The sequence below is a fragment of the Cydia amplana genome, chromosome 20, assembly GCF_948474715.1.
Source record: "Cydia amplana chromosome 20, ilCydAmpl1.1, whole genome shotgun sequence".
In the NCBI taxonomy this organism is placed as follows: domain Eukaryota; kingdom Metazoa; phylum Arthropoda; class Insecta; order Lepidoptera; family Tortricidae; genus Cydia; species Cydia amplana.
Genome location: NC_086088.1, coordinates 8,596,402 through 8,621,064, shown reverse-complemented (window position 1 = coordinate 8,621,064; position 24,663 = coordinate 8,596,402). Strand labels below are relative to the sequence as shown.

The 24,663-nt window shown below is 42.0% G+C and overlaps 4 protein-coding genes across 4 annotated transcripts in view; 1 reads left to right on the top strand and 3 right to left on the bottom strand.

Annotated features, from left to right (window-relative positions):
• LOC134657447 (uncharacterized) overlaps nt 1-24,663 on the bottom strand; it is a 264,724-nt gene that overhangs the window by 202,545 nt on the left and 37,516 nt on the right. The gene's annotated exons all lie outside the window — the stretch shown is intronic.
• Nucleotides 663-3,247, bottom strand: LOC134657732 (uncharacterized). The gene is made up of 2 exons (XM_063513295.1): nt 2,174-3,247; nt 663-862 (listed from the first exon to the last, which is right to left on the bottom strand). The coding sequence occupies exons 1-2, from the start codon at nt 2,874-2,876 to the stop codon at nt 663-665; spliced, it is 903 nt and encodes a 300-aa protein (XP_063369365.1). The 5' UTR covers nt 2,877-3,247.
• Nucleotides 7,862-24,663, bottom strand: part of LOC134657556 (zinc finger protein 394-like) — a 35,876-nt gene continuing 19,074 nt past the window's right edge. Inside the window, exons 9-12 of the mRNA XM_063513133.1 lie at nt 23,972-24,082; nt 17,279-17,484; nt 14,375-14,469; nt 7,862-8,028 (exon numbers count right to left, since the gene is read on the bottom strand). Coding sequence (XP_063369203.1) covers nt 7,978-8,028; nt 14,375-14,469; nt 17,279-17,484; nt 23,972-24,082 — 463 coding nt within the window. The 3' untranslated portion in view covers nt 7,862-7,977. The remainder of the gene's footprint in view (nt 8,029-14,374; nt 14,470-17,278; nt 17,485-23,971; nt 24,083-24,663) is intronic.
• On the top strand, nt 20,107-23,936 carry LOC134657652 (uncharacterized). Its single transcript, XM_063513213.1, has 2 exons — nt 20,107-20,706; nt 23,326-23,936. Exons 1-2 carry the CDS (start codon nt 20,259-20,261, stop codon nt 23,880-23,882), a joined length of 1,005 nt encoding a protein of 334 aa, XP_063369283.1. The 5' UTR covers nt 20,107-20,258; the 3' UTR covers nt 23,883-23,936.

Below are 24,663 nucleotides of genomic sequence, written 5' to 3'. Positions count from 1 at the left end.
TCCAAGAGCAATAAAAACGGGTAATTTGTATGGATAGGTATATAATATGTAAATGCTAAAGTAACTAGGTACGGTCTCTATAACCTTTTCAAGTTCAAAACTACAGGCCGCGTAGCCAAGACGCCAATCGCTTACGCTTCGTAGCGATCGAAACGCAACTGACACTGTCGCACTAATATGGAAGAGTGATAGAGAGACACAAAGCGTTTCGTTGTCGAAGCGATAGCGATTGTAACCTTGGCTAGGCCGGCTGAATCGATTTTGATAAAATTTTGCATGTCGAAAGAATAAGCTAGGGCAAAGGCATTTTGGATCAGAAAAAGTGGAGGTTCGCTTTGCTATTTTGGTATTCAGCACAAAATTATAACATAGCCAATTATCATCACGATTTGAAGGGCGTAAAATTTTACGATAACAAGAGCACAAACATAACATCCACCAAAGTAAAACTTATGACCATAGTTAAATTAGAGTAATTTTCCATCAATGCAAAACCAGAAAGATTTTTAAGGCTAATCGTTCAAGTTGTCCTAAAGTTAACCTCACGGACCACTGAGACCTGAACTAAACAGAGCTGAGGAGTCAAATGGAACCAGATAGTTGCATGAATTTTGGGAATACCGGCCGAAATTTGATGAATGTACCTACTATTTTTTAGCGTGTTACAGGTCCAACTCATACTCGGAATCTAAATATTCGACTTCTTCATAGAACGAGTCGGTCTCACTGTCGTTTTCGTCACTTTCATCTTCATCATCTACGTGTATTACAAATCTGTTTATGTGATCCACTGCAATTCTATCTTTGGTTCTGTATTCTTCCTCGACATTAATAACGTGGTCAGTGAACCGCTTCCACTGGTCTGCAGTTACGAGGGGCATTCAAAATATTCTCGGTATTGATATCTTACGACCTCTTCTAAAATTTCTTTCGTTACTGGCCGCTAAGGTTTATTCATTGACATTAAAAAAAAGTATAATTCGAACCGAGATAGTCTTTTGTTTTTCTGCAATTGCTGAACAAACATGAACATCCTGTGCGAATTGACAATGTTAACTAAATTAGAACATCGATGCGTGATAAAATTCTTGACAAAACAGGGTAAAAATCAAAAAACCATAAAAGAGGAAATGGATTGTGTTTACCGTGAGTCTGCTCCTTCTTTATCTACCATTCAAAAGTGGTCAAGCGAGTTTAAACGCGGAAGGGAGAGTTTTGAAGATGACCCTAGACCTGGCCGGCCTGTAGTAGCTACTTCACAAGAAAATATTGATAAAGTGGAAAAACTTATATTGGAAGATGGTCGAGTGAAGGTAAAATCTATAGCACAAGTAACCAATCTCTCTATTGGTACCGTACATGATATTATACATGACCATCTTAATATGTCAAAAGTAAGTGCAAGATGGGTTCCGCGAATGCTGACTCGGCTTCAAAAAGACATGCGTGTAGCTTGTTGTTCCGATTTTATTGACCTGTGCGGTGAAAATCCTGATGAGGTGCTGCAAAGAATAGTTACTGGAGATGAAACCTGGGTTCATCATTATGACCCAGAGAGTAAACAAGAGTCCATGCAGTGGCACATTAAGGGTTCAGCTCATCCCAAGAAGTTCAAGGTCATCCCTTCAGCTGGCAAGGTCATGGCCACGATATTTTGGGATTGTGAAGGAGTATTACTAATCGATTATAAAGAAAAAGGTGTAAATATCACAGGACAGTACTACGCTAACATTCTACGTCAATTAAAGGATGTAATTAAAGAAAAGAGGCGAGGAAAGTTAACCAAAGGTATTCTGCTTCTGCATGACAACGCCCCCGTCCATACTGCTCATATTGCCAAGGCAGCTATTGTTGAACGTGGGTTTAAAACTGTTACTCACCCACCGTATAGTCCGGACTTAGCCCCCAGCGACTTCTTTTTGCTCCCCAATCTTAAAAAGGATCTGCGTGGAAATAAATTTTCTGACGATGAAGCATTGAAGGCGGCAGTGGAGGAGCATTTTTACACGAAAGATAAAAAATATTTTTACGAGGGATTAAAAAAAATAATTGATCGATCTTTTAAGTGTATGAACATAGGGGGGGAGTATATTGAAAAATAAAAATATCAAACTTTTCGTACTTGTTTGTTTTCATTCTCATACCGAGAATATTTTGAATACCCCTCGTACACTAAGGAAACAATCCGTTATTAAATTCTGCATGTCAGCTGCCGGTATTCCCAAATTTCGTTTTGCAACGGTCCGTTTGGCCATACTCCATGCCAGCTCTATTGCGTTGAGGTCACAGTGGTATGGCGGTAGCTTCAGCACCTCGTGACCATGAGCCTTTAAAATCTCTTCTGTTTCATAGCACGCAGGAGATTTATTCGTGTTGACCAAAGTCATAAGTTGCCGTTTGTTGGCAGCGGGGTCGAACGCAATACCATTAGTGGTGAGCCAATTTTGGATGGTCGCTTTTAAATCCTGCGTCGTTGGTGGTTTGTTTGTTTGCCTCACGTGGTATTTGGCATTATCCATGACAATGACGCTGGGCTCATGCAAATTGGGGATTAATTTTTCTTTGACCCATTTCGTAAAATTTTGCGCGTTCATGTCGTGATGATAGTCGGCTGCTTGAGATTTTGTACTAAACACTAAAAGTGCATTTGGAACCCAACCCTTGTCTGAGCCAGCATGAACAACGATATATCTTTTGCCAGCTGAAATATTTTCAGTGACACCTTTGACCGACGGTCCCTGCCAGGATTTTTTAGTTTTGTAGTTGAGATGCACGTAAGTCTCATCTAAGTAAATGATGGGTTTCCCTTCTTGTCTCTTCGTATAAATCGACCTTAAGTATTTTTCACGCCATTGCGATATTTCTATCCTCTCCATAAGATCCTGTCTTTCGGATCGATTATTTTTAAATACAAATCCATTTTTGTGTAAAATTCGACGCAGTGTCTCGTGGGAACCCGTGAATCCGATGGATTCTCTCAATTCGGGTAACAAAGACCGTAATGTTGGCACTTGTTTTTTTACCGTGTAAAATTCATTAATCTTGTTTTTTATTGCATTAATATCAAAACTGTCTAAATTTGCAATAATGCCTTGTTTTTTACTAGATCCGCAGGCTACGCTGTTTCCAGAGGCTTCTTCTTTGGGTTCCGGGTTTGTTATTTCTTTTTTAAGCCGCCACAAAGACCTCACTGGGACATCTATAAAATAATTAGGTACACATTTTTATCAGGCTCGAAATAGATTTCATTTAGTCTTTAATAATAATAAGCATAGGACCTATACCTATCCTTTTTTCATATCATATTTTTACAAGAAGAATATACTTTCATACCTATATATATTTTTACCTATACAAGAAGTTACAAATGACACGAATATTTTAAGTCTAAGTACTTAAATTAATGTGTGTGTTATGTGTTGTGTGTGTGTGTGTGTGTGTAATTAATGTTACTTGTATAGTTCTAATATTATATGAAATTGCCATTAACCTGTGAGAAATGAAATCCTTTCCATGTATTGGGTCTCGTTACGCAACCTACTGTTCTCTTCGAGCTCCTTCAGTTTCTGAACTGGAGTCAAAAACAGCTCCCTATCTATGTCTTCTAAGTTTACTAAAACAAAAATAAAATAAATTCATGTCAAGATGTATACCATAAGTATGTTTGATATTTAATAAGTCCTACAATCGTGAGAGGAATAGATACAGTGATACCGTACCAGTGATTGCTCAGGGGTTACTATGCAGATCGGTTTTAATATTTACCTACTACTATTAATATAAATCATCAATAGATTGTTTCATTTTAGTTACATTCGGTAGTAGGTAATAGGTACTTACTTATACCTAGCTCGCGTTTGGTAAAAAACTTAAAAGGTACCTACGCGAGCGCTGGCCTTTCGCCCTCCACCTTTTACTATTAAGCATACAAACCTTTATTTTAATCCAATCTATTCGTTCAGATTACAAAACGAAACATACATTTTCATACTTAATCCCATCATTAGACATCTAATCCAGTGTTGTGCTTAGCTCTACGGAATTCGATGTGAGTGATATTTTTCGATTGTTAACCTACCTAATATGTCTAAATTGCAAGGCTGCAAGAAGGAGCATTAATTGTATTGCATTTTATTGTGATATACTTATCATTAATATTGAAATCCAACTGAGAAATCTAATAAAATAATCCCGTAGGATATCTACCTGCGGAAGCAATGATTTTATTCAAACATTCTTGTTTGACCACATAGTCCGCTTCTAATTGTGTTTTGATGTCTTCAAATTTATTCATCATTTTGATTAATATTGTTTTAACATCGCTTTTAAATTGTCCGTCCATGTTTCAAATTTTTTCAATAAACCGCGAGTGACAATTTGAATTGACGTACGCAGGGCGCGCTCAGCGGAAAAAAAAGAATCTTTTGGTTCGATGTACATTGCTGCTTTTCTTAGCGCAATACTGCTCTTTGAGTGTTGCCCTACTTTAGTTTGCTTTACATTGCTACTGTCAAGATTTGGTTGACGGACTATATTTAATAAGTGCTGATCATCTGTTTGGCTGTTTAATTGGACCTATGCCTTCACTTGATATGGCCATTTCAACTTTTAAAAAGTTTGGAACTCGTTAAATAATGGAATTTGTATGCAACATTGCAGTCCCGAAATCGAGACTGCAATGTTTTTAACTTTTTAATTTTTTGACTGACCATAAACTACGCACTTCGCGACCAATTTTTTAACCGGCAACGTCGACTTTGCCGTCCATTTTTGAGAAAAGGAATACTAATGGTCAGTTTTACCAAACTGTTTGTCATCGTTAAGCTTTTCGACGCCGTGTCAAACACAAAAGTAGTCTCTCAGACGCCACGTCACCGAAGTGTCAAAACTGAAATTGAACTTTATGCATATGCACCTAGGTTTATGTTGCTCTGTGGTCTATGACCGATTAATACGTCTTTGGCGTTGGACCTGCAGTGCGTATATATCGGTAATTGCCGTCCAAAAGGTTAAAGAGTTCGCTAAATTTAATTGTATGGAAAGTTTCAGACGTTGATCGGTCTGTCAAGTGCGAATGGTGCAACAAGACCCAAAACACAAAGTACAGTCACCAGCAAATGCCACACAACGAAGGCTACAAAAATATTATATATGACTAGCTTTTATTGCGCTCCAAAGAGTTTGTTTGGCGGTCCTCGTGTAACATATTATTGCTGGTGACTGTACCTAATAATCCTATTGTTTCTCGTCCGGAAACTTTCAGTACCTATTTAGATTAGGGTTAACTTATAAAAGGACATAAAAAAACACAGGTACGTTTCTTCCATGATTGTATTATTTAAAAGTTACACACAGATAACAGTAACCGACAATTTTATTATACAATAAAATAACTTGTTTACTAATTTATACCAGGTATTTACTTATTTCATAAAATAAAAGTATGACATTAAAAGTGATAAAACGCAATGGAATATTTACAATTGTAAAAAAATGACATGTTTGACGTCACCGAGTGCAATATGACATAACATGACCTTGATTTCATAAAATACAGGTAAATTCCATGGTCTAATAAAACATGGTCTTCTCTTCCCAGAGTGTCACTTGCCTACGTCACAATAACATTGCCACTTTTTTTCAACATAACATGTTACATGGGTACATTATATCTATGGTTAATAAGTTAATTTATTTCTTTATAATTTAATAATTTTCATTTATATGCATTTTATCTTAAATTTTATAATAACACGTCATTTTTAATTATTCGTTAGCAATATCTTCCGATTCACGAAAGAAATTTCAGACGTTCGGGTAATTCTGTTTACACTACTGGCAACACAGGATAGCGCTGTCACATTTGACAATCCGCCATTTTGTCCCTGACCGACCGTCCTTGTCGAACGCGTGTTAATTGTTATTTCCTTCTCGCTCAGTGTCAGCAGTCGCAGTGTTTTCCAAACTTTTCACGTCGTAAGCTTCGTAATTAATGTTTTGTTACGAAAATGGTTGGCTGCTCTATTCGGAACTGTAAGAGTAGGAGTGAAAAGTGCAGTATAGATTTGTTTTATTTTACTATGTTTCTACATGAATAACTTAAAATTAATGCCGTTAAAATAATTTTCACTGTTGGTTAAAATTCTCCCACATTTTAAAGTTTGAGAACCTGTAAACAGCATGATGACGTAGGCAAGTGCCAGTTAGGTCATTCGCGAATCTCGGAAGAGAGTACCAGGCGGAGTATATTATTATACCATGGGTAAATTCACAAGAGCTGGCACGAATGGAACGAATGAGTGAATGATTGTAAGTTTCGTTCATTCCATACGTGCCAGATTTCGTGAAGCGACCTGTACATACAGCTGTCATGCTATGAACTCATATAAATGTCGAATAACGCCTGATAAAATATGGATTAGGTCAATTCTCCTGATAGCCCTCATTTATAGTTTCATTTATCATTTTATTTCATAAGATTTACTACAGAAGATATTAAAATTCAAGTGTGAGTGGTCCCGATCTATAAATGAGAATCGTTATTCCATTTGCCCCAACAAGGCAAGTATGAAACTAACGGAATAATTGCTAAAGCAAGAACGCTATGCACGAAGAATTTCATTTGCCGATGATGCCGGTGGTCAGTGCCACTGCGAGCGGGACAGCTTTATAATTATGCGCGTGCGATAGAGATAGGAACAAAGTACTAAATCCTGCTTAGCGTCCTTACTTTGTGGGACAATTATTTTTCATAGACAATTAGACCTGAATTTATTTAGTTCTGTCCTACAGATTACTGGGGTTATTCCCACTAGTTACCACCAAGTTGTTACCAGTGGTAACTACTGGGAACTTTTTTCCCACCTTTTACCACCACAATTTTGTTAGAGTTATATACTAATAAGAACAGTATAAATAGTATAGTATAAATATAGTGATTTTGAATTGCTTAATAAAATCACTTGAAAAATAATCTAAATGGATTATTACATTTATCCTTACATATATTACAGTTTTTGTACTAGTACCGGTTAAACTGTTTCAATATTTTTGGTTACTTTTAAGGCAGTTTACTCAAACACGAATCGACTTATAATTATTTATTAAATCACTCTATATTTATACTATACTATTTATACTGTTTTTATTAGTATTTAACCCTAACAAAATTTTGGTGGTAACTACTGGGAATAATTTTACCAGTGGTAAAATGTGGGAAAAAAAATCCCAGTAGTTACCACTGGTAACAACTTGATGGTAACTAGTGGGAATAACCCGATTACTGTAGTGGTCAGACGGATTACCGTACAAGGAGGCAACACGTCGAACGTAGTTCGCGGGAGGCCCTCTAAATCTTGGCCATCATGTGAGGAAATAGGGATGTTGACACATGTTGAATTTTATAACAAAATCTAGTAAAATAGATAGCAAACGAGTAATTTATCACAATAATGTGGATAATAAAATAAAATATTGAAAAATTACAAAAATACAGGACCTGAAAGTTTCAAAATTTAAGTTTTTTTTTACTTCCAAAAACGATAAAAGTAAGGGTACCATTCGATTCCTTACATTTCACCAAAAAAAAAATTGTAATACATAAACGCAATATTTCACCGACAAAAACGCAATTTTCTTGTTTTGTCCATACTACAACGTGGGCGATGACGTCACGGCCTCTGGCCGTTTTGTATAGGGCGTTTCGCGAGTGAAGTGCGACTGTCGGACTTTGACTACAATTTCTGACTTTTGTGTTACTTTAATGCAATGGGTCCCATATAGACATTTGATCCTATAAGCAAACCCGATCGATTGATACCATAAAAAAAATTAGTCATGTAGCCTATTCAATAATATATCCAATGAAAATAATTGGCTACAACTTCATGGTTGCGTGTATACGACGGGGCTTCACTTGTATTATGTCTAACTAACAGATTATTTAACATTACCTACAGTGATTCTATGTTCTGTATTCTATTGTGTCTTGTCGTCTTCTTCCATAGAGAATTCGCTGTCTAACACCACCTGTAACAAACACTGTAATCACTAAATACATAGTATAAAACAAAGTCGCTCCCCGCTGTCTGTCCCTATGTATGCTTAGATCTTTAACACGTTCCCTGTGCATGCATCATATGTGTAGCATTTTAGGGTACATATGATACGTGCATGCACCACTAATGATGCACGACTCCATATAAACTTAAGCATTGCCAAAATTTTCCCTGTGCATACGTCATATGTGTAGCATTTTACCACTAATGATGCACGACCCCATATAAACTTAAAGCATTGCCAAAATTTACACGTGTGAGCTAGGTCTTTTTTATTTGCATGCACATACTGGCTATGAACCTTTTGACAAAAAACACGTTGCACGTGAGGACTCAATTTCTGGTTCCTAGGTACACAGGCAACGTGTTAAAACTACGCAACGGATTTTGATGCGGTTTTTTAAATAGAGTGATTCAAGAGGAAGGTTTATGTATAATTTGTTAATCCGTGCGAAGCCGGGGCGGGTCGCTAGTATATGATGTAATATTGGCAATAGAGGTGACAGCAGGGTGTCAACAATTCGGCATTAGCATGTCGAGCACAGGTCGTCTATATCTGTGACGACTGGTCTGGCCTAGTGGGTAGTGACCCTGCCTGTGAAGCCGCGGTCCTGGGTTCGAATTCAGTTAAGGACATTTATTTGTGTGATGAGCACAGATATTTGTTCCTGAGTCTTGGGTGTTTTCTATGTATTTATGTATTTGTATATTACATATATCGTTGTCTTAGTACCCACAACACAAGCCTTCTTGAGCTTACTGTGGGACTTAGTCAATCTGTGTAAGAATGTCCTATAATATTTATTTATGTCGCGGCGTGACTCCAAAAGGACGTATTGCAGCGTTACAGTTCATAGTTTTAGACGCCCGTATAAAATCGATTAGCAATGTTGGCTACGTGATACTTGGTTGTAACGGAATAATAGTTGCGTAGAGTAACGCCATCTTTTGGCGTATTGTTGAACTTAGATGACAGGCAGAAGGCTTTGGAACGTCAAGTAGTTTAACTTGGGTGAAGGTAGGTACGAGGTGTGGCATTTTTGTTGTTTTGGTTGGTAGACTGGTCGGGCAGGTTTGCCAACTTGACGCGGAGGCTTGACTCCGCGGGCAGAATTGATCGGACCGCGCTAGAGATCGGACGTTAGCCAACCTCATGCCTAATTCGCCACGTTCCTGAAGGCTTATACCTGAAGGATTATTCTGAAACATACTATTTTGGCTGTAAAGTAATACATCGAGGTACTAAGCCCACCCGCCATCGCTCATGCATCCGTCATTTATATTATTTATTTTCTCAAAAATGGACGGCAAAGTCGACGTTGCCGGTTAAAAAATTGGTCGCGAAGTGCGTAGTTTATGGTCAGTCCAAAAATTAAAAAGTTAAAAACATTGCAGACTCGATTTCGGGACTGCAATGTTGCATACAAATTCCATTATTTAACGAGTTCCAAACTTTTTAAAAGTTGAAATGGCCATATCAAATGAATGCATAGGTCCAATTAAACAGCCAAACAGATGATCAGCACTTATTATTATAATGTTGGTACCGCGACTATTTAGGTGTCTCAAATAGGTTGGCGTATTTTCAGCAGAAAAATACACTTCTTTTTTTTTAAAGGCGGCAATGCAAATATTTTCAATGGTTTTACTTTTTTCTGTGATAATTAGACCGTTGCTCCGGTAAATAATTTCTATTTCTTGCACCATTTTTGAGAAAAGCACTATATATGACTCGGTTGGAAGGCTACTTGCTGGCTTCGGATTCAAACTCCCAAGGTCGTCCGTTTAAAACGAATCCTCAGCCAGCAAGTAGCTACTTCCGAACCTCGACAATAATGTACTTCAACTTCAACATTTATTCAGCAAATAGGCCACAAGGGCACTTTTACACGTCAACATTGAATTTACATACAAGCAAAATAATAATAATAATAAGGGTCCGATCATTGCTCACCGCACATCGTATGCTACACCCACGCTCGTCAGTCATGAGATTGTACATCCCACGGAAATGTGGAGGCCGAGGCTTCCTAAACGCCAAGGATCTCCACAACCGCGAGGTGTACAATCTCAGGAATTATTTCCTTAACAACGAGTGTGGGATGCATCGTGATGTGGTGGCAGTAGACAGGAACCTCACGCCGCTCTCCTTGGCAAACGAGAACTGGCGCAAACCTGTGGTACTAAGTACTGCGGATCGCAAGGCGGCATGGGAGAGTAAGGTGCTACACGGGCGGTTCTACAAGGCCCTCACGGGACCCGATGTGGACCTGCTCGCGTCGGTGAACTGGTTACGATTCGGGGACCTCTTCGGAGAAACCGAGGGTTTTGCCTGTGCAATTGCGGACGAAGTAATGATGACGAACAACTATCGGAAATATATCCTGAAGGACGGTACGGTCGACATTTGTCGGGCATGCCGCCGTCCCGGAGAGTCACTCAGGCATATCATTTCCGGTTGCTCTCATCTTGCTAACGGCGAGTACTTGCACAGACATAATCTCGTAGCCAGGATTATTCACCAGCAGCTTGCTCTTCTATACGGCCTTGTGGACCGCGAAGTACCGTACTACAAGTACTTACCTGCGCCTGTTCTCGAGAATGGTCGTGCCACGCTCTATTGGGATCGATCTATCATCACTGACAGGACTATTGTAGCCAATAAGCCTGACATTGTGATAATAGATCGAGCGCAACGCCGGGCCGTGCTCGTTGACATCACCATCCCCCATGATGAGAATCTCGTGAAAGCCGAGAAGGACAAGTCCAGCACGGCTAGCACATGATGGGCGCGACAGTCGACAGGCGAGAAAATGCCGCGACATAGAGCTCTCTCGCGAATCGGTAGCATAAGAACCGCGCGACAACCCGCTGTCTCGCGGACAAATGTCAAAGCGACATAATTTTGTCGTTTGACAGTTCCACGCGGGATACTCTCGAAAATCGTAGCACGAGTGTACTATGGGAGACAAAATGTCCCGCGTTTGAACGTCAAAATGAGAGAAATTGTCTTCGAGGCTAGAGGGTCGCGACAAGCGCATTTGGTCGAAGTTTTGTTGACTTTTGTTCTAAAAGAAAGATAATTTTCCATATTTTATATTTATTTCATACTACAACACTTTTTTGTTTAAGTATAATTTGAATCTTGAGTTTCATGATCATGCCATTAATATCAAAATGATTATATTTTTTCACAATGACTTGTTTGTTCTCTTAAGTTAAACGAAAATCCGACAGAAAAAAATCTAAGCCTAAGATTGTACGACCACGACCTCATCAACAAAGCAAACCTTTGGTGGCGAATTGACTGGGGGATAATTAATAGAAACATAAATAATTGATACAAAAATAGTACATTGCTAATCCGCGAAACAATTACGTGCTATCAATCAGTGCTAACCCGTTATATTTACTTACACGCGTATTTTTACATGCAATTATTGTTGACAACCTATATTATGTCGCTCCTTAGGTGTTTCCATTCATTGCGGGATATAAACAACACAATCCCGACCTGAATATTGCGATCAACCTTACTTATAATAAGTAAATGCAAAAGTAAATATGTACCTATGTACAGTCAGCAGCAATAGTTGCTAAGCGGGCGAGGTGTTCAAAATGATCTTGACGCGACTTTATTGTTAAGAGAATAAGAGCGCGTCAAGGTAATTTTGAACACCTCGCCCGCTTAGCAACTATTGCTGCTGACTATACGCTACCTCTTGACGCTTAATCCGCCGAACCGATTTAGACGAAATTTTGTGAAACATCATTCCACAAAGAATGCAAATAATGAATCTGGCAGCTCAACTCAACCTCCACCTCACAGAAGACCACAGCCGTAATACTTACTTTGTAGTGTACGAGTTGGTACTAGCCTAATCCTTAAGTTACGATTCCCACCGACCGGCTAGAGTTGGGCCGCGCCGGAGTGCTTTTTCAGTGTACCTATTACATAATGTGTGGCAGAAGCGATAGAATCCGTCCGGAGCCATCCGATCCGCAAGCAGCCGACCGGCTTTGGGCATACAAATGAGAAATGCGCTCCGACTCCGACGAATCGTACCTATCGTATCTGAGTACCTATCTCAAAAAGGTCAAAGTAAATAAAATCATTTAAAGTTTTTGGTAGTATTTATTTAAAAGTCACATTATTTGAGAAGTGTTATCAACACTCGACTGTCCTTGCACGGAGTAGGTTCCCAACTTGAGCCCTTCTATGTCCTCCGTGATGGCAGGAGGGCTGCGGTTAGCAGCAGCATGCTTAGGTGTAGAGAATACCTCCGTGTTTGATGACAGGCTTGTGCATGATTATCATTCAATCTATCTTCGAAGCCATAAGGGAGATATGTCGGGGATTAGCATAAGATATTTAGTCTGTAAATAAGATTTAAAAGGAATGTAATTTTTTTGCAAAAGACAACGGAAAAGAGCTTTATGAAGATTGAATTGTGTACGTACTTACAACTTGACTTCTTCGTAAAGATGGTATTTTGTTAGCCAAAACTTTTAACAAAACGCCAATTATTCGTAAGGAGTTGTATTTTAATGATTAGGTAGGTAATCTTTAGATAATTATAATAATATATCCCAACTTGTAACGACAAAGCGAATCAAATTTTGATTGACAGTATTGACACTGACATTTTCGACTTAAAAATAATATTTGCTATTTCTTATTCTTCATACTGCGAGAAAGAGACAAAGTTATCGTGACTAGGGACGCTCCGTTTCTAAGGCTGACTATTCATTACTTATCCGATTATTATTTTACCGATTCGGTGTTGCCACGAATGAAAAGTTTGTTCCATGTATAAATGGCCACATTGGCTAAGTCGCGCGCGGGATGGCTCTCTCTCTCGTGGAACTCTTTTCTCGATGTGCGAACTCATGCTGCCAAAATCGAGGAATTGACAGATAGAGATAGAAATTTGTGACGGGCGACTGCCGTCTCTCGCGGCGCGAGCTATCCCGCGGGTAATCATGTGCTAGCCGTGCAGTAAGTACCTAGACTTGGCTCACGAGATAACCGCCATGTGGGATGTTGATTCGACGATCATTGTCCCGATAGTTGTTTCAGCGAACGGTCTAATAGCGAAGAGTCTCGACCAACATCTTGAGAGACTCTCGCTAGGTGGTTGGATCAAGGGCCAGATGCAGAAGGCGGTGATCTTGGACACGGCGCGGATAGTCCGCCGGTTCCTCTCTCTGCGGCCCTGACCACCGGCAGCTTGGGCCTTGCCCCGCTGCTGGCGGCACCCTAGGTTAGGTTTTTTATAATGTGTTTATATGTATTTTTTATTGTTTTGTAAGTGTTTTTATATTTTACTTTTATATTCATATTATAAATCACCTAGCCTAGAGAGTTCAAGTAAATAAAGAGAATAATACATCAACAATTATTAAATACACCTACAACTACCAAATCAAACTAACGTAATACAATTACTTAGAGATGTATAAGGTCTCTTAATGTCGAATTACATAAAAAAACTATAATAATAATATTAAAATAAAAACAAAACAGATACATGGAAAAAAAAAAATTAAACTTATTTAGAGGTGTAAATGTCTCTAAGTGTCAGAACTAAAAAATAACATAGTTTATCAAATTATCCTTAGAGATGTATAGGGTCTCCAAGAGTCAGAATCCTGTATGATTAACACATTACGAGAAAAAAAAACATACGAGAACCGAATGAGGCGTCTCACTGCAATTAAATTAAAAAATAAAGTTACTAAATATATTCGTGTTAGCTTAACCCTTAAATGCATAGTGATGCATTTATACACACAACATAAACATCAAATGTTATGCATTATTAAACAAATTCTATTTGTTCTTGTATATTATTTCAATAGTAAAACTAATAAATTTTCCGAATTATTACATAAATTTACGCAGTATTTTAATTTATAAAAGTTACATTTGTTTATAGACGAAATGTCGGAAAACTTGGAAAAACCTGGAAGTTGATGATTTTTAGTATGTGATTTTGGGCAGATTTTTCGGGGTTTGTAATTATTTTATATTTACAAATTTTATCATAGGAACATCACAAATAGTGTACCTTTCTGTCGGCAGTTAAGATTTTTCCTATACCCCTTACTAATAGCTATATATTTCCAAAAATATGAATTAGACTATACAACTTTTAACACTGATTTCCCAGTGAAAATCGATGATATATTTTTTTTACTATTTTTCCTAGAAACGGCAAACAATTATGTGATATATATATTAATTTCGGGCAAAACGAAAAAATCATGTATTTAAGGGTTAAACAGACCCGTCTCCACTACTATTATAAACGTACCGCTTGCATGCCCGCGACGGCCCGGTCGGTCTCCTTGGCCTCGCTGTCCGAATTGGCCTCCTCCACAACGTGCATCTGCAGCTCCTGCTCTCCATCTGACGACGAAGTATACAATACAATGTATCGACAGGTCTAGAATGTACAAGATTGCCTCAAAAATCTGAATTATGTCAATTGTCATTAAATTCATTATTACTTATAATATGTCGTTGCGTAAATTGTTTGCTTTTGTAACAGTATACAAGATAAACTTTAAATAAATGTCATATACTAAGAAAAAGTAACCAAGGCCTCCAGTGCCCCAGGCTGGAATCGAACCAGCGTCCTCTGCTATCAGTAAATTATAGTAGGGTGTCTACTTGAAATAAAAACAAATTAAAATATTTTCTGAAAATAATTTAATTTGTTCTAATACATTGATTGGCAGCGCCATCTCTCTCGCTAACTCGGTATCACCTGAGATGATCCAATTAGAAAGGTCGAACCATACTGTTCTACCTTAGAGGTGGCCAGGGGGCGCCATAAGCCTTCAGTAAGAAGTGCATATACTTGGAAAAATTCGACCTATGCCGCTGTGGCCCAGTGGCCGAATGGCACAGGCACCTGCCGCGATAGCAGAGGACGCTGGTTCGATTCCAGCCTGAGGCACTGGAGGCCTTGGTCACTTTTTCTTAGTATATGACATTTATTTAAAGTTTATAAAATTATAGTAGTGTGTCTACTTGAAATAAAAACAAATTAAAATATTTTCTGAAAATAATTTAATTTCTTCTAATACATAGTATACAAGATATTATATAACCTTCCTTTTGCCACCCAGCCAAACAAAACATCCGCGCTAGGCCACAAAAATTTCGTCATATAAAGCTGTAGTACCACGATCCCGACTATCGGGTCGTCCGGCAGGCCAGGGGAACGAAATCATAAAATACCCGATAGTCGGGGTTTCGGCACTGAATGTGTTAAAAGCTGCAGTGCTGCCATCTACATCTGTCTGGAGAGAACGCCAGACAGACCGGACACGGTGATCTGCTGTCTGCTCTTGGCTTCCAGCTGTTGCTGGAGTACAGTTCATGTTGTTACACACCTTCCTCCGGAGTCTGTATGAGCTGCAGGGCGCCATCTACAATCTGTCAGGAGAGAACGCCAGACAGACCGGACACGTTGATCTGCTGTCTGATTTTGTCTTCCAGCTGTTTCTGGAGTACAGTTCATGTTGTTACACACCTTCCTCCGGAGTCTGTATGAGCTGCAGGGCGCCATCTACAATCTGTCAGGAGAGAACGCCAGACAGACCGGACACGTTGATCTGCTGTCTGATTTTGTCTTCCAGCTGTTTCTGGAGTACAGTTCATGTTGTTACATACCTTCCTCAGGAGTCTGTATGAGCTGCAGGGCGCCATCTACAATCTGTCAGGAGAGAACGCCAGACAGACCGGACACGTTGATCTGCTGTCTGATTTTGTCTTCCAGCTGTTTCTGGAGTACAGTTCATGTTGTTACACACCTTCCTCCGGAGTCTGTATGAGCTGCAGGGCGCCATCTACAATCTGTCCGGAGAGAACGCCAGACAGACCGGACACGTTGATCTGCTGTCTGCTCCTGGCTTCCAGCTATTGCTGGAGTACAGTTCATGTTGTTACACACCTTCCTCCGGAGTCTGTATGAGCTGCAACGCTCCGTCCACAATCTGTCCGGAGAGAACGCCAGACAGACCGGACACGTTGATCTGCTGTCTGCTGTTGGCTGCCAGCTGTTGCTGGAGTACAGTTCATGTTGTTACACACCTTCCTCCGGAGTCTGTATGAGCTGCAACGCTCCGTCCACAATCTGTCCGGAGAGAACGCCAGACAGACCGGACACGTTGACCTGCTGTCTGATGTTGTCTTCCAGCTGTTACTGGAGTACAGTTCATGTTGTTACACACCTTCCTCCGGAGTCTGTTTGAGCTGCAACGCTCCGTCCACAATCTGTCCGGAGAGAACGCCAGACAGACCGGACACGTTGACCTGCTGTCTGATGTTGTCTTCCAGCTGTTACTGGAGTACAGTTCATGTTGTTACACACCTTCCTCCGGAGTCTGTATGAGCTGCAACGCTCCGTCCACAATCTGTCCGGAGAGAACGCCAGACAGACCGGACACGGTGATCTGCTGTCTGCTCTTGGCTGCCAGCTGTTGCTGGAGTATAGTTCATGTTGTTACACACCTTCCTCCGGAGTCTGTATGAGCTGCAGGGCGCCATCTACAATCTGTCCGGAGAGAACGCCAGACAGACCGGACACGTTGATCTGCTGTCTGCTCTTGGCTTCCAGCTATTGCTGGAGTACAGTTCATGTTGTTACATACCTTCCTCCGGAGTCTGTATGAGCTGCAACGCTCCGTCTACAATCTGTCCGGAGAGAACGCCAGACAGACCGGACACGTTGATCTGCTGTCTGCTCTTGGCTGCCAGCTGTTGCTGGAGTATAGTTCATGTTGTTACACACCTTCCTCCGGAGTCTGTATGAGCTGCAACGCTCCGTCTACAATCTGTCCGGAGAGAACGCCAGACAGACCGGACACGTTGATCTGCTGTCTGCTCTTGGCTGCCAGCTGTTGCTGGAGTATAGTTCATGTTGTTACACACCTTCCTCAGGAGTCTGTATGAGCTGCAGGGCGCCATCTACAATCTGTCCGGAGAGAACGCCAGACAGACCGGACACGGTGATCTGCTGTCTGATCTTGGCTGCCAGCTATTGCTGGAGTATAGTTCATGTTGTTACACACCTTCCTCAGGAGTCTGTATGAGCTGCAGGGCGCCATCTACAATCTGTCCGGAGAGAACGCCAGACAGACCGGACACGGTGATCTGCTGTCTGCTCTTGGCTGCCAGCTGTTGCTGGAGTACAGCTCATGTTACACACCTTCCTCCGGAGTCTGTATGAGCTGCAGGGCGCCATCTACAATCTGTCCGGAGAGAACGCCAGACAGACCGGACACATTGATCTGCTGTCTGATCTTCTTGGCTTCCAGCTCTAGCTGTTGCTGGATGTACAGCTCCTGGTGGTGCACCTTGTTGTGGTATTTAAGGTGGTGGGCTTTTGTGAACTTCTTGCTGCATGGTTCGCAACTGAAAAATAAACGGGGTTTTAGAAAATTACAGAAACGTTTGGAGGTATAAAGGGGCCCACAGATTACCAGTTCGCCGGACGATATCCGCCTGTCAGTTAAACCACAGAATAAATAATAGTACTAAGTACAGAAGACTCACTCTCTAACAAAACGCGTTTGTTACGATCAGCACAGATATGGCCGCTAGGTGGCGACAGCGCCACGCGCGGCTTATGGCTTTCCCCAAAACTGGGGCCGGAAAGGATGTACTTTTAGCTACCTGTAGCAAAGCGACGAAATCGCGGAGTGAGACACGCCTGGTTAAACGCAAAAACGCGGTTAAAGGTGATAGTTTCGAACAACTGGCAGGCTGATATCGTCCGGCGCACTGGTAATCTGTGGGCCCCTTTAAGATAGCTAAAATGATGATTCCAAATTGCACGAAAGACGTACAAAGTTCAATAAAACGTAGCTTACAGCCCGTTCACACAGGGTCTCCGTTTTACTGTTCCGTTTTATCGTATACGTTTTTTTTCATTGATGGCGTATGGAGTTGTATGAGCGACTTCACATATGACACAGTATTCAGACTAGCGCAGTATACCACACTGCGAATTTACGTGTACCGTAATTACGGAGACTGTGTGAACGGGCTCAAGCTTTGGATTCCTCCGAAAACGGTGCCGTCATATTACGGCCGCTATATAGCGTTGACTGACGTCACTAGAACGTTGTCTATGTAAACAAGATGGCGCGGTTTCCTAGACAGCGTTACGTTACGTTGATTGTCAACGTAACGTAAGATGACGGCCGTCATGACGGTGTCGATAGTTTCGTGAACGTTTTATTAGATAGCGGTGACGCCATTTTAAATAAATGACACGAGATTTGAATAAATGATTCCGTACTACGATTATTTTCCTCTTCTGATGATATTTCATCCTCCAAGTAAATTATAGATGATCAAGCAAATCTTGTCAGTAGGAAAAGGCGCGAAATTCAAATTTTCTAAGGGACGTATCTCATCGCGCCTACATTTTTCAAATTTGCCGCTTTGACCTTGGTGGATGACGGTGTGTTATGACGCCGTGGTACTTTCCACATGTCGCCACCGTAAAGACGGCCGTCTTTTGCGGCCGCTATATGACGGCCGTCATATAACGGCACCGTTTTCGGAGGAATCCAAACTTTAGGGGTTATGGCGTACCGTATATGAGAGCAACGTTTGTAATACAAAAGATGGCAAAAAAATTATATGGGCTTATAAAAATTACCCATCATAGGTCCTTACCTTAGTTACGAAGTAATATTTCTGAGAAAATAATATAATGAAACGGTGAGTGAGAAATTAGGGCCACCCCACATCTAGCGTCTTTCGGGCGTTGGCGTCGGTAAGCGCTATGGAAAATGACGTCGCTGCGCAGTTGCGTCGACGTTGCGTCGACGTTGCGTCGAGCAGGGCCATAGAGTTGTAGACGCCGACGAGACGCCGACGCTCGAAAGACGCTAGATGTAGGGTGGCCCTTAGGTATAGATAAGGCCTATGCCAGGAACTAATGCCCCTGATGGTAGGTGCGGAAGATTCTGTCCAAACATCGGAGCAAGCAATGGAGGGAGTGGAGAGCGCCGACACGGTTGAAAGGAGCGATATTCATTGCCCAAACAACCCAACGGAGGCTCCCAACCCTGACACACGCAAGTCCGTCAAGAAATTGGCGGGCTCTGCGAAGGGCCGCTACAAAGCTCTTAGAGGACTTGGAGTTGCGCACGAGGAAGCGCTACAACTGTCCGCAAAGAGCTTTGCGGAACTTAAAAAGATGGGGCACAAGTTCGGGTCCTCACGCTCCAAACCTGAGCCGAAATCGGCCAAACGGCCGCGCTCGGAGGAGAAATCGCCGCAGGGTAACGCCAGCAAAAACCCAAAGGTGAGTGAGAGCCCTCCAACCCAAACCCAACCCCCACAACCGTACAACGAGGTCCTTAGCCAAGTCCGGGTCGGAATCAAGGACTCCAAGCCGATGAATGTCGCGCAAATGGGGTCCCTATGCAACACCATCTTGCAAAAGATTGCGACTCTGGAGATGGATGAGGGACCAAAGTTTAAGGGTTACGCATACAAGCCAGGCTGGTTACTCATTACATGCAGTGACCAAAGATCCAAAGCCTGGCTTGAGGAAATAACAACAACCCTAAAACCATGGCCGGAAGCCAACCTCGGGGTCATCCCTGAAAATGAGCTTCCTAAGCCTAATATAGGGATGGTGTTCATTCCTGAGATAGACGACTCCAAGGTCAAGCAGTCGCTATCTCTACTCTATGCGCAGAACCAGGGGCTGCACACAGAGTTATGGAAGATTCTCCACACCAAAGTCGAGAAGGGCGGGGTTATGGCAACCCTGTCTCTGGACGACGTGTCGGTGGAGAACCTTCAAAAAAAGGGCCTCAAGGCAAACCTAGGTTTCCGGGAGGTCCAGTTTCGGCTAAAGGGCCAACCTAAGACCCAACAGCCAGGAACGCAACCCACCCAAAACCCAACACCGCAGCCTGCAAACCCTGTCCCACCCACCACCCTAACCCCAACACCCGCCCCAAAGGTGCCTTCCGGTCCAAAGCGGGCGGCTCCTTCCACTTCCAATCCCACTCCAGGATCTTCGGGGTTGCAGCGGTTTCTCGCCAACAGGGGAGGCTACAGGGGCAAAAACCGCCCAAGGGGTAGAGGGGACGGAGGAGGCCACCAAGGGCACAGCAGTGCCCACCGCCGTGGCAAATAAAGACGCTACCAGGGGTAGGGGGATGATGTTCCTCCAGGCCAATCTACACCACGCCATAGCGGCCACAGCGGTCGTAGAAAAACTCTTCGGCGAAAATGGCCTGGACATCGCCCTCATACAAGAACCATGGATAAACACCAAGTCCATGGTAACAGGACTCAACAGAGCAGGAAAGGTACTAAACTACGAAAAAGGTGCTAAACCGAGAGCCTGCATCGTATTTAACAAAAATATTAACTTCTTGCCTGTTACAGAGCTATGCAGTGAAGATACAGTAGCTGCCTATGTCGATCTCAAAGGGAGAGGAGCACTGAAGGTAATAGTTTGCTCCGCCTACCTGCCCGGAGAGAAGCAAGACCCCACAGAAGAACTGACTAAAGTGCTAGAGTACGCTCAGGCACAAAAGGCGGAACTTATTGTGGGATGTGATGCCAACGCCCACCACACTATCTGGGGGAGCACTGGAATCAATAAAAGAGGTGAGTTACTATCCCAATTTATCTTTACCAATTGTCTGCACTTGTTGAATAAGGGAAACACGCCCACTTTCGTAACCAGAGCTAGGCAAGAAGTATTAGATATAACCTTCGCTACTGAAAAGGCGGCCAGCTGCCTAGCCGACTGGCGTGTCAGTAGTGAAAACTCAATGTCGGACCATAGACATATTTTGTTCAGTGTTAAAGGATCTCTAGATAGGGAACCACTAACGCGTAGAAATCCAAAAGAAACGTCATGGGAAGCCTATAAGGCTGACCTTGAAAACCGTCTAAAGGATGTACCAAAATATGTCAAAACACCAGACTCTCTCAACGTAGCAGTTAACCTAATATCTGAAGGCATACTTAGGGCCTACGAACAAAGCTGTCCGTTGAAAGAGACTAAAACTACTAACACAACAACGTGGTGGAACAAAAGGCTAGAAAACCTCCGTAGGTCCACACGTCGCATATTCAATCACTCGACCACGCCGAATGAGTGGAAAAGGTATGGTAGAGCGCTGACTGAATATAATAAACAAATCAGGAAGGCAAAAAGGAGGTCATGGAGAAGGTTTTGTGAAGAGATTGCCCAAACTCACAAAGGAGCACGAATTCACAAAATACTCTCAAAGACACCGACGAACTATCTCGGTCTTCTTAAAAGACCAGATGGCACTTTTACGAACACAGAAGAGGAAACTCTAGACTTGCTCAGAGGCACCCACTTCCCCGGTTCGTACACAACCAGTAACACACAGTTATGCGCCCAAAGGAATAATCAAATCCACAGGGCACGCAATATCGACTGGAATTTGGCAACTAATATCTTCAGACCAAACAAAATTAAATGGGCATTGGAAAAATTTAAACCATTTAAATCAGCGGGAGAAGACGGAGTGTTTCCAGCGCTTTTACAGCAAGGACAAGACCTCCTCCTCCCGCATCTGGTCAGAATATTCCGAGCAAGTTTCGCGTGGGGAATCATACCAGATCAATGGACTAGGGTCAAGGTACGCTTCATACCAAAAGCAGGGAAAAAGGACTATTCACAACCTAAATCCTTCAGACCTATTAGTCTAACATCGTTTTTACTTAAAACGATGGAAAGAATCATTGACCAGCACATTAGAGCGAAATACCTGGTGGAAAGACCACTTAGTGTAAACCAACATGCTTACCAAAAGGGTAAATCTACGGAGACTGCCCTACTTGACCTGGTTGACAAGGTGCAGAAAACCCTAGAGGAAAAGCAAACCGCTCTATGTGCGTTCCTTGATGTTGAAGGTGCTTTCGACAATACGCCCACAGAGACCATACTCAACGGTATGAAGTCAAAGGGAGTAGACGAAACCACCACCAGATGGGTACATAGCATGCTCTCTAACAGAGTAGCCACTCTGACCCTCCATACTACAGAACATGAATTTTATACCACAAAAGGGTGCCCACAAGGAGGAGTTTTATCCCCACTATTATGGACCCTAGTAGTGGACCAACTTCTTGCAATTATGTCAGGCCAAGACTTTGACACACAAGGATATGCCGACGACCTTGTAGTCATCGTCAAAGGCCCTTGCCTCCACACAATATCCAACTTAATGCAAGGAGCTCTAAACACAATATTCAAATGGTGTAGAGAAAATGAATTGTCCATTAATCCGAGCAAGACTGTACTAGTACCATTCACAAGGAAACGAAAGCTCGAAAAGCTTAAAGAACCAAGACTTAATGGACAAATAATACCATTCTCAGAAGAGGTCAAGTATCTAGGGGTTATTTTCGACCAAAAGTTAACTTGGAACCCTCACCTGAGAAATATTATACAAAAAGCGAAAATGGCCATGTGGTCTTGCTGTCGAATGGCAGGAGCAAGATGGGGCATAAGACCCAATATTGCTATGTGGTTATACACAGCGGTAGTGAGGCCAATTATCACCTACGCCTCCGCAGTCTGGTGTAACAAAACCAACCAAAAGACGGCAATAGAAACTCTAAACAGCCTGCAACGCACGGCTTGTTTAACAGCGACAGGCGCCTTCTCCTCGACTCCGGGGGCGGCCCTAGATGCACTGCTGGACATTATACCACTCCATCTGCAGGTGCAAAAGGAGGCCAAGCAGTGCGTCTACAGAATATGCACGCTAAATAGGCCAAAATGGCGCTCCCAAGCATTAGCCAAACTAAAGGCCTGGGTTTTTGCAAATAAAACCCTTAACATGCCCACTGATGACACGCACACCGAATGTCATTTCACCAAACTGTACACAGTAGAAATACCTCCTAGAGACAAATGGACTAACAACCAAATGTACGTTGAAGAGGGAAGCCACATCTGGTACACGGATGGTTCAAAGAAAGGAAATGATGTAGGATGTGGGATCTATGGTGAGAGACCTAAGCTCAGAGCTAGCGTCAGCATGGGCACAAAGGCCTCAATCTTCCAGGCAGAAGTCTTCGCCATCAACAAATGTGCGGAGATTAACCTGGACAGAAACCTAAGACACCAACATATCTACATCAACTCAGACAGCCAGGCTGCTCTGCTGGCACTAGAATCCCTTGAGTCAAACTCAAAACTAGTCCAGAACTGTAAAACAAACCTAAATGCACTGGCTAACTCCAACAAAGTCACACTTAGATGGGTACCAGGGCACTCCGACATTAACGGAAACGAAGAAGCAGACGAACTTGCAAGAAAGGGCGCAGACACACCCCTGGTCGGCCCAGAACCGTTCTGTGGAATCACAAAACGGGATGCATATTCTCTGCTCAGCGACTTAGAAAAAAAGAGAGCAATCGATTGGTGGAAGTTCGCTAAAGGACAAGTACACTCGAAAGCTCTAATCAAAGGGTTCAACAGCAAAATCGCTAAGGAGCTTCTGGGGCTCAAAAGGCACAAAACTTGCGCGGTGACTAGAATACTGACTGGACACTGTAAGTTGAACAAGCACATGTTTCAAATTGGCAAGAAACAAGATGCGACATGCAGGTTCTGCCAGGAGTCAGAGGAGACTGCAATGCACATTCTCTGTTCCTGTGGACCACTAATGTCAAAAAGAAGTACCTACTTAGGGCGGCATGTATTGCAACCCTATGAGGTACAGAACGTTACGGCCCAAAGCATCTGTAATTTTCTGGATGCAACGGGCATTAGTAATGAACTTTAAAGGGCCGTCACAATAGATCAATACTTGGTCGACGTGACACTCAAAGGCCCGATACCACCCCAATAATAATAATAGGTATAGATACTTACGAATATTTCTTCTCGCCGGTATGTGTTAGCATATGGTTAGCCAGCACGTACGAGTAGGTGAACGCCTTGCCGCACAGAGAGCATTGGTAGGGACGGACACCCATGTGCAATCTGCGTTCGTGAAGAAATCTATTAGTTTCTTGTCTATAATAAACTGGAAATGTATTCGACAAAATCAACAGAATATTTCGATTCTCATGAAGAAGCAATCGGTTTGCAGTGTGTCTAAATGTAATGGATACGTCGGTGTTTAACACAAAAAGAACTAACTTCAGAAAATTGTTTAAAAATGCCATCTTTCAGTTATATTCCATGAAAATAAGTTTTTGGCAAAAATTTCATTTTTGTTACACGCTTTTATCGCTGACTGTACTTTTCTTACGACAGACAACTAATACTCATCGAGACAATTCTAAAAATCCCTAACACAATTAGGTTGCGTTGTTTCATCACAGAGTTCCTATGGCCACCTCCTGTCTCCATCACATTGTCACCCGACTTACATGTGCATGCAAAATTTCAACTCAATCGGAAACCGGGAAGTGGATCAAATTTAACTTGCAAGATTCCATTACATGTTAGTTACATTACAGGTCGACCTAATAAAAGCGTGTTAAAATGCATCGAAATGCTCAAGTTATTAAAGATGTGCTATTAATATTGGAATAGTTGCCTCGATTTCTCAAGGATCC